The 14,201-nt window shown below is 43.1% G+C and overlaps 1 protein-coding gene across 3 annotated transcripts; it reads left to right on the forward strand.

Moving 5' to 3' along the window:
• The first annotated feature begins 1,301 nt into the window (after positions 1–1,301).
• Positions 1,302–9,692, forward strand: Ndufaf1 (NADH:ubiquinone oxidoreductase complex assembly factor 1). Of its 3 annotated transcripts, none has more exons than XM_085834552.1 (5): positions 1,302–1,337; positions 3,358–4,015; positions 6,811–6,996; positions 8,698–8,772; positions 9,339–9,692. In XM_085834552.1, exons 2-5 carry the CDS (start codon positions 3,434–3,436, stop codon positions 9,486–9,488), a joined length of 993 nt encoding a protein of 330 aa, XP_085690678.1. In that variant the 5' UTR covers positions 1,302–1,337; positions 3,358–3,433; the 3' UTR covers positions 9,489–9,692. The 3 variants fall into 3 exon arrangements, with proteins under 3 accessions (XP_085690678.1, XP_085690679.1, XP_085690677.1); XM_085834553.1 differs by having other exon boundaries at positions 1,323–1,406; XM_085834551.1 differs by lacking the exon at positions 1,302–1,337 and adding an exon at positions 1,344–1,508.
• Positions 9,693–14,201: the final 4,509 nt, after the last annotated feature.

A 14,201-nucleotide genomic window follows, 5' to 3' on the forward strand; every position in this document is an offset into this window, starting at 1 on the left:
CACATGTTGCACTTACCTATGTGCAGGAACCAGCCTAACAAAAATAAAGATACTCTAAAGAGACATTTTGTGTCTCTCAATCTATCAGATTATTTCAATAACGAACCTCAAAGAAATGGGAGCTTCCTAAGGAATCTTAAGTAGGAAAAGGAAAAAGCAAAGACCAACCAACCAACCAAACGCCCAACTTGTCTCTGGGAAACAGATTTTCACAGTTCTTTTTTTTTTTTTTTTAAAGATTTATTTATTTATTATATGTAAGTACACTGTAGCTGTCTTCAGACACTCCAGAAGAGGGCACCAGATCTCGTTAAGGATGGTTGTGAGCCACCATGTGGTTGCTGGGATTTGAACTCTGGACCTTCGGAAGAGCAGTCGGGTGCTCTTACCCACTGAGCCATCTCACCAGCCTCGATTTTCACAGTTCTTATAAGAAAAATTAGGCGGAGAGACAGACTCAAAAGGCTGAGACTGTTTTATTGGAAGAGTGAGGGGCCTCAATCTTTCCATGGGATGAAAGTTGAACGTGATTAGAGGGATTGTGGTGCTCTCTCTCTCTCTCGCTCGCTCTCTCTCTCTCACACCCCTTTATACCTATATACCTATACTTAGATAGCTACCAGGAAATTATGGCCTGGAACTCCCAGAGATACAAATACCCTTGCTTCCCCAGAGCTGGAATAAAGGTGTGGACTATCATGTCAGGCTTGCTTTTACTTCTCAATTTGGCTCTTTTAACTGGCCTACTGAGGATGGGTGATTGGGGAGGACTTGGGACACAGGTTGTGAACCCCAAGTTGGAAAACATTTTAATCGAAGTGTGCACAAGCTTTGTTGTGTGGATTACATAGGGGCACGACTGAGGAAAGCCAGGATTGATTGCTATCTAGGTGTACAGTGGCTCTCCAAAGGCAGTTAAGTGGCTTTCTAAAGTCACGCAGTGGACCGTTCTCGAGGAACTACAGGGAAGAAGAGGCCCAAGCTGCCAGGCATCTAGAAGAGAAGAGGCGTTAGCAGTGCAGGGATCCTATTTAAAAGAGGATTGGTATTTACATACAGGGGCGGGGTACAAGAAGCAGAGCGAAGAGCTGGCTCACAAATGACAGGACATTTCAGAAAGCGACCCCTCTGGGGAATTTTGAGGACCTGAAGCCTCCGGTTGACTTACGCTTTATGATACTTTCCGTTACTCTTGAACTATCTGAAGCTCTTGTTTCCTGTACACCTAGTTTGGTGTCGGACAGGAAAAGTAGAGGGACCACCACCGGAAGCGTAGCGAACCGGGCTGGAAAAGTAGACGGACTATTCGGCGGAAGCCGGATGTGGGGTCTGAGAAGGTGAGTGGAGCCTTCTCATAGGTGGGAACTGCAGGAACGAGGAGATCGGGAAGAGTCCTGGCGGGTGAGGTGAGGGTCGAGGGGCTGCCACTCCTCGGAAGCGCCTAGCTTCAGGAGGCTGGGACGTGACCAACCCCGTGCCTGCCGAGAGGTGAACGCCTGGTCTTCAGAGTGAGTTTGGTCTCTGTTGTGTGACCTCGAATAATTATTTAATTGTGGAATCTCCTTTTCTTTAGTCTTTGTAATTGGAATAATAGTAGAAGTACCCGTCTCAGGGTCAGGATTATCGTGAGAAGTCAATAAAAACACACGGAGAATAGTTTCTGGCACATGGGAAGCTCTAGGTTGAACAGTCGTTTCTGTACTCAGTAGTACAGTCATACTGCTAGGAGCGGTGTGAATATCTTATTAAAAACTCACCGTTAGCTTCGGACCGACGTCACCCGGTTACTGAGTTTGACCGAGTTTCTTGCAAGAAATTACTAAACAAAACACGAAGTTGTAGTATTGTTAGAAAAGTAATAAGACGTCTGAATGTTTGGAAAACAGGGTTAAATAATATTACCTATAATCCCACCATTTTACCTTCTTACTTATTTAAGTCCTTTTCCTTATCAAAAATTTTTGTCTTTTTATAATTTTGCTTTCTTTTTTTTTTTTTCTTCGAAAAGGGGTCACATAATGTCCACCTTACCCTTGAACTTTCTACATTTCAGAAGATGACCTTAAATTCCTGATCCTTGTTTCCCTACTTCCCAAGTGCTGGGTTTTATAGGGCGCACCCAAATCTTACCGGGACTTTGATATTTAAAAGGTGTTCTCCATGAGCTGATGGGCCATCACCTGGGAGTAGAGACAGGAGAATCAGGAGTTCAAGACCAACCTGGGTCAAATGGGACCCTTATCAAAAAGAAAAAGAAGTACAGAATATATTTGGGCATGGTAACAAATGTCTGTAATCTTAACACTTAAGTTGAGGAAGGAGAATTTGATTCAAGGCCTGTGTCTACTTTATTAGAAGCCCATTTTATCAAAACTGCCAGATGATTTAAAGGGACTATAAAGTTTAAGAAGCCCCTTGTTAGAGGGAATTATATAGGCATGTAAACGCTCACACTTGTGACAGAGATAAAGGCTTATGGAGCTGTTTGTTCAACAAATACTAAGTTTCCAGGATAGTGAGCTTCATACTGGGACCTGGAGGTACAACATTGAATAGTCAACCATTAAGATACTTTCAGTGGGGGGACTGGAGAGATGGCTCAGCGGGTAAGAGCACTGACTTCCAGAGGTCCTGAGTTCAATTTCCAGCAACCACATGGTGGCTCACAACATTCTGTAATGGGACCTGACACCCTCTTCTGGTGTGTCTGAAGACAGCTACAGTGTACTCATATACATAAAATAAATAATTTTTAAAAACACAAGGAAAATCTGCTTTAAAGTTGACACAGCCTCTTAAGGTAGCTTGTGGCACACACGTGAATTATTTGGAGGTCAATCATCAGCTCTGTGAAGCTAAGGCTGCATTTCTCATCATGGCAGTTTTGTTTAGTGACAGGTCTCTTGTAGACCAAGTGGCCTTGAACTCACTATGTAGCTGAAGATGACTTTAAACTCCTGATTGTCCTGCCTTTGTCTTCCAAGTGCTAGGGATACAGGCATGTGTCACCAGATTTCGCTATATTGGTACTTTTCTTTTTTGGTTTTTCAAGACAGGGTTTCTCTGTGTATCCCTGGCTGTCCTGGAACTCACTCTGTAGACCAGGCTGGCCTCAAACTCAGAAATCTGCCTGCCTCTGCCTCCCAAGTGCTGGGATTAAAGGCTTGAGCCACCACTGCCCGGCTTTACTTTTTTTTTTTTTTTTTTTTTTGCAATTTATACTCTGCTTCTGATAAAGCCACTGTTGAGTAAATTGGGGAAAAATATGAATGTCGTAATTCATGGTCTCTGTTGAGTTTGAACTTCTAATATATTTATTCTTTGCTCTGCTGATAATTGGTGTTTCTTTTGTTATAGGTGGAATTGGACTTATTGTTGAAGCTTGTTTTCTCAGCCCGGGCAAATTTTTACATTTTAATACTTTTTTGTTACGATGGCAATGGCTTCCATTCACAAATTACTTACTGGCACTTACATTCATAGAAATTTCCTGAGGCCAAGGGTTGCATTACCTCCATTTGTGGGTAATCACTTTGTAGACTATTCTTCCAGTAGTCTTCAGAAAAAAGTGGCTTCTGTTGACAGAGCCTCCCAGCAGGGAAAGACTGAAGAGGGTTTGCAAGGGCACGACCGCGAAGAAGCTGCTTTGGATGCACCTTCTCCTGACAGGACACCTGAAGTCAGTTTTGATAAAGCAATTAGAGATGAAGCAATAGAACATTTAAGACGTTTGAAGGATGAAATTGTGGCTCATTTGAGAGGCCCAGACGGCCGCCCACTACAAGAGGTCATAATGGAACAAGCCAGGGTTGTCTGGCAGTTTCGTGAGAAAGAAGATTTGGATAAGTGGATAGTGACTTCTGATAAGACAATCGGAGGTAGAAGTGAAATATTCCTGAAAATGAGCAAGAACAACCGAAGCGCCCTGCTTTATGGAACTCTGAGCTCTGAGCCTCCTCAGGATGGGGACAGTAGACAAAGTGGATACTGTGCCATGATCTCCAGGATTCCCCGGGTAGGTGTGGCCTGTTCTCAGTGACTTTGATTGTAGCAGGAGCTGTAACAGACACTTGCTCTTCTGTAAGTGAACACATCTGTCTTGCCTTATATAGAGGTATGTAACTGCTTGGCCTTAGTGTAAAAGGGGGCATTACTGTGGGTTTGAGAAGAGTGGTACATCTGAGAATCCGAAGAAGATGGACTTTGAAAGGTATCTGGGGAGATTGGCATCTCCAGCTTGGACTAGAGTCATCTTGTAGCCTTTATTCTTGGTTTTAAGTCAGGGTCTCTCGTGCAGCTCAGGCTGGCCTTGAGCTAACTATAGCTGAGGATGACCTTGAACTCCTGATGCTTCAGGGGTGTGCCACCACATCTGGTACTTATATTCATAGTTGACATTACTTTGCTGGGGGCTGCAGAGAAGGTCCAGTGAGTAACGTCTCTGCCATGTAAATGTGAGGGCCCGAGCTTGGGTCTCCAGTACATAGGTAGGAATCTGCTTGTGGCATTGTGCACCTAGGAGTAACAGTTGCACATGTATGTCTAATGGCTGTGTAACACATCTGTTGTTACTTCTCTGCATCTGTGATGCTTGCATCTGTGATGCTCACTATGCATACACACAACTGTTCCCAACTCTAGTACCATGTGGCTCACTCTAGCCTTTCATCTCTTGTCTCTAACTCTCCTCTCTAACAGTGAGAAATCTCTATCCACTTTCCAACGCTAGGAATATATTATGCAGGTTTGGAATTTTTGTAGTTGTGTTCCCCAAATTAGTCTTGAACTCCTGGGCTTAAGTGCCCCTCTTACCCCCATTGCCCACCACCTTAGCAGGTGGAATTACAAGTTTTCACCACCTCACTTCATGTTTATTCTGCATTGGGGATCACACCCAGAGCCTTCAGCATTCCTTGCAGCTGTCAGAATCATAGCCATATTTAGCCCCAGTTTCACAATTCTTAAACCAAAACCCTGTCAGAAATCACATTAGAGTGCAGTGCTTATCCTGGGCCTGTTGATGCAGGCCTGTGATCCCAGCAGTGTGAGAAAGCAGTTTTGCCAAACTGAGATCTGCCTAGGCTAATGAGTAAGTTCAGGCCCAGCCTAGGCAAATAAGGGAAATTTTACCTCAGAATAAAAACCACGGGTATAGGGCTTAAGAGATGGCTGAGAGGCTGCTTGCTCTTCCAGTTGAATTCCCAGCAACCACATGGTGGCTCACAACTATCTGTAATGGGATCTAATGCCCTCCTCTGATGTGTCTGAAGACAGCTACAGTGTACTCATATAAATGAAATAAATCTTTAAAAAACAAAAAACAACCAAAAAACCCCTTGGGTGTGGTATTGATTCTTGTAATCACTACACATGGGAGGAGGCAAGAGGATTGGGAGTTCAAGGTTTTTCTGAGTTATGTAGCAAGTTCTAGCTACATGAGGCACCCTTTCAAAAAACTACAAAGCCGAAGGAAGGCTAGATACACAGCAGAGCTGTAAGTGTGTGCTTGTTCAAGGCCCTGTATCCAATCAGGACTCCATAATCCAATCAGTACTTCACAATAATGAAACAAAACAATATTACTAATTTTTTATTTTTTTCTTACTTTTTTTCTCCCTTTCTTTCATTTATTTGGTTTGATTTTTTTTGTTTTGCTTTTGTTTATCGAGACAGGGTTTCTTTGTGTAGCCATGTCTATCTGGTAACTTGATTTGTAGACTGGGCTGGTCTAGAACTCACAGAGATCCACCTTCCTCTGCCTCCCAAGTCCTTGGATTAAGGTGTGTGCTGAGAACACAGTGTTTAAAAAAGTGGTTTCTTTTGTTTTAAGTCGTGAGGTTTCTGGCTAGAGTACAGGTAGATGCAGCCACACCTAGGCTTGTCTGTGGGTGCTGGGATCTGAACTCTGGTCCATATGCTTTGGCAAGAAGCACTGATCCATCTCGTCAGCCTCATGATTTACAAAACTTGAGCTTGATTTTTGATGGGGCAAGACATTTGTCATAAAATAGACCACGCAGAAGCCTGGGCTGGTGAGATGGCTCAGTGGGTAAGAGCACCCGACTGCTCTTCCAGGTCCAGAGTTCAAGTCCCAGCAACCACATGGTGGCTCACAACCATCCGTAACAAGATATGGCGCCCTCTTCTGGAGTGTCTGAAGACAGCTACAGTGTACTTACATATAATAAATAAATAAATCTTTAAAAAAAAAAAAAAAAAAAACCGGGCGGTGGTGGCGCACGCCTTTAATCCCAGCACTTGGGAGGCAGAGGCAGGCGGATTTCTGAGTTTGAGGCCAGCCTGGTCTACAAAGTGAGTTCCAGGTCAGCCAGGGCTATACAGAGAAACCCTGTCTCGAAAAACCAAAAAAAAAAAAAAATAGACCACGCAGAAGCTATTGTTCCTTAGTCGGGGAGGAAAAGTGCACTTATTTCCATTTGGTAAGTGCAGATGAGTGGCTGTTATACAGAAACACTGTCCTGGCTTAATCATGCCTTGAGCATTACCTTAGGAACGCATGCCAGTGTGTTTGTACTAGAATAATGATGGGCAGGTTTACCTTGCAAAATATACATAGAATGCCATATTGGGTTGGCAAGATGGCTCAGTGGGTAAGGTAGTACTGCTAAATCGGGAAGACGCTAGTTCGATCTTTGGAACCCGCAAGGAAAAAGGAAAGACTAACAAAAGTTGTCCTCTGGCACCCATATGTGCTCCTCCCCCAACCTTCAACAGCCCTGCTGACTTGGCGATGGCTTAAGTTTTCTCACAGTGTGGAATGAACTGAACAGCCTGCTTTGCTTACCTCAGGGTGCTTTTGAGAGGAAGCTGTCTCATGATTGGTCCCAGTTCAATACTCTGTATCTCCGAGTTCGTGGGGATGGACGGCCTTGGATGGTGAATATCAGGCAAGACACGGAGTTTATCCAGAGAAAAAATCAGATGTACAGTTACTTCATGTTCACCCGTGGGGGACCCTACTGGCAGGAAGTCAAGGTAAAATTTCAATTCCTCACTGTTAGGAAAATGGGATCTATTGAAATTATGGTTACATTGTAGTTTTCTTTTTCATACTAGTAATTCTTACATAAAATAGAAGCAGAATGAGTAGAAGTAAGAGGACCTTGGTGGAAGATTTAGAAGACAAATGCCTTTTCTTTTTTTTTTTTTTTTTTCATTAATAAAAAGAGCCAGGCATGGTAACACATGCCTTTAATCCCAGCACTCAGGAGAAAAAGGCAGGTAGATCTCTCTGAGTTTGAGGCCAGCCTGGTCTATATAGCAAGTTCTAAGACAGTCAGGGTATAGAGAAAGAGCCTAATTTAACAACCATAATTTATGTGTATATGTGTCCTAGTTTGGATTACTGTTGCTGTGGTGAAATGCCATGACCAAAAGCAGGTTGGGAGGAAAAGGTTTTATTCCACTCACAGTTCCTTACAACATTCATCGTCAAACGCACTGAGGACAGGAACTCAAGCAGGGCAGGAACCTGGAGGCAGGAGCTGATGCAGAAGCCATGGAGGGCGCTGCTTACTGGCTTGTGTCTCATGGCTTGCTCAGCCTGCTGGCTTATAGAACCCAGGACCCCCAGCCCAGGGATGGCCCCACCCACAATGGCCTGGGCCCTGCCCCATCAACCACTAATTAAGGACATGCTCCACAGGCTTGCCTACAGCCTGATCTCGGGGAGGTAGTTTCTTAGTTGCTGTTCCCTCCCCTCTGGTGACTGTAAGTTGAGTCAAGTTGGCATAAAACTATCCAACTCAGTATGTTAGCTCACTGCCAATACATTTGTATGTGAGTGAGGAAGGTGTGTGAATGTTTGCCAGATGCTCTACCACTGAGTTATATCCCTGTCTCAGAAAAAAAAACAGTCTTCAGATTTGGCTTTTTCCTGTGGTACAAGTAGCCAGCATCCTCCCACCGTCACTCCATACAAGGGTTGGAGCCAGGCTAAAGCCCTCACTTGCCAAGAGAACACTACACAGCCCAGGCCAGAGCTTTATTTTTTATTTTCAGGTAAGGTATCACTAAGTTGCCTGTGCAGGCCTTGAACTGTCTTCTTCTATTAACTTTCAAGTAGTAGGAATTCACAGGCCTGATGTGTGTGTGTGTGTGTGTGCGCGTGTGTGTGCGTGTGTGTATGCATGCACTCCCGCACACACTCCTATGGCCTGTCTTTGGTCTAAGGAAAAGTGGTAAAGTGCTTCTAAATTTACAGCACTGTAAAAACAAAACATTTCAGAAAATTGCAGTTTTAATCCAAAGAGCTAGCCATTTCCCATACATGAATTTTTCTACTTCCTAACTTACCTACTTACTGAAATGTGGTCTTGTTATGTTACTCATGCTAGTCTTTTTGTTTGTTTTTTGTTTTTCGAGACAGGGTTTCTCTGTGTACCCCTGGCTGTCCTGGAACTCACTCTGTAGACCAGGCTGGCCTTGAACTCAGAAATCCGCCTGCCTCTGCTTCCCGAGTGCTGGGATTAAAGGGGTGCCCAACTTCATGCTAGTCTTGAACTAGTGAATTTAGATAATCCTTCTGCCTTAGTCTCCTGAGTAGATGGGATGATAGCTTTTAGCATATGTAAAATATTTAGATATAGAAACAAAATATTCTTTTATCATCATGGTTCCAACGAATGACTCGTGTTCATGTTCCAGCTCTGCAATAACTGCTCTCTTTTTTTCCAGATTCCTTTCTCCAAATTTTTCTTTTCAAATCAAGGAAGGGTACGAGATGTCCAAGGCCCACTCGTATTGGACAAGGTGATGTCACCACTCATAATGAGGCCTTCCTTAGTGAACTGCAGTTGTTGTGAGCTCCAGCTCAGCCTGTTTTGTAAGGATGGCAGGTGACGGATTAAAATTCCTGCCCAGGCTCCTCTGTTAGGACCTCCTTCCTGGGGGATGTTAGTGTGATTTTGTTTAGAGTATGCTTCAGTTTATTTTAGCTTTCTGTAAGAGCTCAGAACTTCTAGGAGACGCCATGGAGAGGCCCTGCTCTATTACTGTCTTAAGTGGGCTGCTGGAAAGGGGGTGGGGAGAAGCAGCCACTCAGTTTTGCTGGGACACCCCTGTAAGTCCCAGCACTTGAGGGGTGAAGGAGGAGGATCAGCAGCTGAAGGTCAGCTGTGGCTTATACCAAAAGCTCAGGGGCCTCTCTAGAAGAAAGGAAATAAAAAGCAGTCTTGTATCTGTACTTCTTATAGTTTAGTATGGCAAACGAAAAGTGTACCACGCTGAGGGCTGGCGGTGGGAAGACCCCATAGTGATTTAGGAAGGACATCCCTGCATCAGTACATGAGATTCTAATCCATCTCTCTTATATTTAGATCTCTTCTATAGGATTCACTCTGTCTGATAAGGTGGATGGACCATTCTTCCTGGAAATAGATTTCATTGGTGTGTTTACTGATCCAGCCCATACAGAAGAATTTGCTTATGAGAATTCTCCTGCTCTTAACCCAAGACTCTTCAGATAGAGAACTGGGGACGTCAGTAGAGTAGTGGTCACAAAGCAGACAGAGCCTTTCTGTCTACCCGACCCCTCTCGTAGTACTTACTTAAGACGGTAAGTCCAGCATGGCCTCTCAGTGGTGTCTCCTGGAAGTTCTTCTGAGTGCTTATGTAAAGATAAAATCAAAGGAAGTGTACTGAAAACAAAAATAAAGCCTTTCTGCCTACCACCTCGCCTCAGCCTTTTTCTGCTGTGCTGGAAACTGAAATTGAATGCAGAGCCTCATGTATGTGAGGCAGACATGAGCTAGGCTCCTGTCTCCGAGTGAGCCTTTGTTTAATGTGTTGTTATTTTTTTTTTCCTTAACATTAAATGTTGTTGCTAAGAGAGCAGGTTCTTGGGACTCAGCATGAAACCAGGGCTTTAGCTAATACAGGCACAATGTAAGGAATACATTTGCTGGGAAAATTCCTATAGGAGATTGTCCTATGTAAGGAGACAGTTTTCAAATAAGGCTCTGGTACAACTCTGGTTGGTCTTCTACCACGCTGTCCTTTGGTTTCCTAATTGACCTTTGAGGAAAGGAGTCTGCTAAACAATGTGAAGATTAAAGTCATTTGGAAATTGCTTGCCTTCCAAAGACATGAGATTAGTAATTCTAACTTTCAGGGGCTCACATAACTGTTGCTGGTAGGAGAGATAGGCTATGGTTGCTAAAGAGCCCCATTCATTTAAAAATGTCATAGAGGGAGCCTCAGAGATGGCTTAGCAAGTAAGAGTGCTGACTGCTCTGGGAGAGTACCCAGGTTCTCTTCCCAGCACCCATATGGCAGCCCAGAGCATTTTAGATTGATTTCCAGGGTTCTAAAGCCATCCTTTGGCCCCCAATGGTACCAGTCTCACACATGCACAGGCATACACCCATATATAGTAAATGATAACATTTGAAGGCTTATTTTTATTGTATGTGTACTGGTGCTTGTCTGCCTGTATTGTCTGTGCACCATGTGTATGCAGTTGCCCATGAACTTGAGAAGAGGGCGTTGGATTCCCAGAAACCGGAGTTACAGACTCTTGTGAGCCAGAGCACCCTAGTGCCAAGGACCAACCTCAGCTTGGAGACCAACCTCAGCAAGGGGTGTTTGGGAGCAGCAAAAGTAACAGCTTGAAGTCAGTCCTGGGGTTCAAGCTGACAGCCTTTTGTTCTGCTCGAGAGGCTCCAGAGAGCTCAAGATAGCTCAGCTCTTGTAGACCAAAGCCCAATCTTTTATTTACATATCAATTCAATTGTCCTCTTATGGATTCCAAGGGCCCCTGTATACACATACATACACTCACACACATAATTAAATACACATAATTAAAAATTAAACTTTTTGTTTTGTTTTTCGAGACAGGGTTTGTTTGTATTGCCCTGGCTGTCCTGCAACTCTCTTTGTAAACCAGGCTGGCTCCAAACTCTGATCCACCTGCCTCCTGAATGCTGGGAATAAAGGCGTGTGCTACCACTACCAGGCTTAAACATTACTTTAATAAAGTTAGGGGTGGGGGTTTAAAACCAGGCCTGGAGGTAGGTCTCCAATCCCAGATGCTTGTGGGAGGGAGGCAGACGTTTAATCAATTCAAGCTCAGCCTGAGCTACAGAATGAATTAAGGCCGACCTGGGCCTCTTGAGATCCTGTCTCCAAATGGGGCGATAGAGGGCTTGGGGTGCGCTTGAGTGGTACAGAGCTTGTCGAGTGTGAACAGCCCTGGGCCTATTCTCCAAAGGTGCAAAATTACCTTTGAAAGAGTAGTTGCACATTAATTACATTACCAGTGGAAAACTGTTCCAATTTGCCCACACTCTCACCAAATTTTTATGTTTTGTGTATGTGAATGTGGTGTAGGTATGCATATGTCATGACATGCATGTGGAACTCAGATGGTTTTGTTTTGTTTTTTGGGTTTTTTTTTGAGACAGGGTTTCTGTGTAGCCCTGGTTGTCCTGGAACTCTCTGTAGACCAGGCTTGCTTCAAACTTAGAGATCTGCCTGCCTCTTCTTCCCGAGTGCTGGAATTAAAGGCTTACTCCACCACCGCCTGGATACAATCTCAGCTGTTTAGCTTCAGCTTTCACATTGTTTGATACTCTGTATGCCAGGCTAGCTGGCTGGCAAATGGCTAGGGAGTTTCCTCTCTGCCTCCCCTGTTGCTGTATTGCTAGAATTATAGGTGTGTGCTATAGAGTATTCAAGACAGAAAGCCCACTGAGCCATCTTTGTTCTGTTACTTTGATACAGGGTCTCACTTTGTGGCCCAAGCTGGCTTTGAACTTGCAGAAATCCTTTTGCTTCTGATTTTCTGCAGTGTGCTCTCAAGTGCTGGGATTGCTAGAGAATACTTTTGTCCATGTCTTCCTACCATTTTCGTGGCTGGCTTACAACTTGTGATCTTTTTGGAGCCTCCTGAGTGCTGGGATTATAGGCCTGTGCCAATACATCTATCTTAAAATTCTTAAAAAAATATTTTAGGTCTGCCTTATCTACCATACTGAGCCCAAGACCATCCATATTATATACCAATCCATTGCCTAAATAAACAAAATATGAAATTTGGTTACACTTCTTTTGTTTAGGGGCACGTGTGGACATGAGAGGACACATGCAGGTCATCAATAGCTTTCGCAGCAAATACCTTAGCCCACTGGTTGTAAATTTATTTACATTTAGCTTCCTTAATGTCATATCTAAGAAGTCATCAGTTTACCCAAGATTACTCTTATATTTTTATATAGATGTTCACATTGTAAGAAGGAACCAAACCAAACCCATTTTGAATAGAACTTCTATTTTGAATAGGGGTCAAATAAAGTTTAAGTTCCAAAAACCTTCTGAAGTAACTGACATTCTGTTTGAGGGAAAGAGACATTTTTGTGGGTAGCTGACATTCTAGTTGCCAAGTTGAGCCATGAATGTTAGGCTAGTCGAATAACCCAACCAATGGGAACAGGGTAAGTCCCACAAAGACACACTCCTAAGCAAGTCCCCATCCCTAAATCCTCATTGATGGGATAACTTGGCACGGATATTAATAGTTTTGTAGTTCAAAGACTCTGTTAGGCTGAATATTATTCTGAGTCTAATAAATTTTTCTCATCTAAAGACTAAGATGAACATTAGAAGATGCAGTCAGCTCCTATGTCTGTGCAGCTGTCCCTGACTAGTCAGTTTTTGCTGTCTAATTCAAATGAATATCTTGTTTTGCTGGACTCTTGTGCCTGCTTGGGTTGTTTTGACTTCAGACCCTAACAGTATAAAGATTTACTCGTCCCAGGTGGTGGCAGCACATACCTTTAGTCCTAGCACTTGGGAGGCAAAAGCAGCAGGATCTCTGAGTTTAAGGCCATCCTGCTCTTACAGAAGCAAGTTCCAGGACAGCTAGGATTACATAGAGAAGCTCTGTCTTATAAAATTTATGGGGCTGGAGAAATGGTTCAGGGGTTAAGAGTCATGAGTTTAATTCCAGTGTACATGTAGATAAAGCACTCATAAAAATTACATAAAGCTTAAAAAAAGAAAGTTAAAATAGCTTTGGAACCTTATTGAGCTGAATAGCCATAAACACTTATAGACTAATTTTATTGTTACACTTATCTTTATGACAAAACTACAACTTGGATCACTGTACCTTGTAGTAAAGTTGAGAAGTATTTTACCTTTGTATTTTGTAAGATTTTCATTATTGCCAGGTGGTGGTGGCACACGCCTTTGATCCCAGCACTTGGAAGGCAGAGGCAGGCAGATTTCTGAGTTCAAGGACAGCCTGGTCTACAAAGTGAGTTCCAGGACAGCCAAGGCTATACAGAGAAACTCTGTCTTGAAAAAAAATTTAAAACACACACACACACACACAAAGATTTTGATTTGTATTTCCATATGAATTTTAATTCAGCACAAAAAAAAAGAACAAAAAGGAAAAAATGGATTAATTAAAATTGTATTCCAGCTGGGGAGTGCTGGGGCACGACTTTAGTCCTCGAGTGAGTTCTGTGAGTTTGAAGCCAGCCTGGTTTAGAGAGTTTCAGGACTGCCAGGGCTACACAGAAAAACTGTATCAAAAAAAAAGTACTCAGTTTAATTTTGAATGCCTTCATTTTAATCTGTTATTATAGAGACATGAAAATTGTAATTTAAACCTTTAGTTTCAGCAATATTTTTTAGTTTTTCAGTGTAGAAATCTTCACTAGAGTTTAAGTATGAAATACCTTTCAAAGGCCCATTTGCTAAAGGTTTGATTATTGCTTAAGGTTCTTCTGAGATGTGATAAATCCTTTAGGACTTAAAGCACTGTTTTTGTAGTTTTGAGACAGGACCACATTATATAGCTTTGGCTGAGATGGAACGCACAGCAATCCTGCTAAAATACTTGCCACTAAAAGTAGGAGCCACCTGTGGTGGTTTTGATGAAAATGGCTCCCATAGGCTCATATATTTGAATACTTGAGCGATTGGGAAAGATTGGGAGATATAGCTTTGGTGAGGAGGTATGTCACTATGGGTGGGCTTTGAGGTTTCAAAAAGTCCTGGTCATTCATTTTTCTCTCTGCTTATTTGTGCATGAGGATTTAAGTAAGCTATCAACTACTACACCAGCAACATGCCACTGTGTGTGCCTGCCTGCTGCCATAGTAGTCATGGACTCTAACCCCCTGGAACTGTGAGCCCCAAATTAAACACCTTTCTTTTGTAAGAAGCCT

Source organism: Mus caroli, unplaced genomic scaffold (assembly GCF_978045245.1).
Source record: "Mus caroli unplaced genomic scaffold, Mus_caroli_1 scaffold_2, whole genome shotgun sequence".
Taxonomy (NCBI): Eukaryota; Metazoa; Chordata; class Mammalia; order Rodentia; family Muridae; genus Mus; species Mus caroli.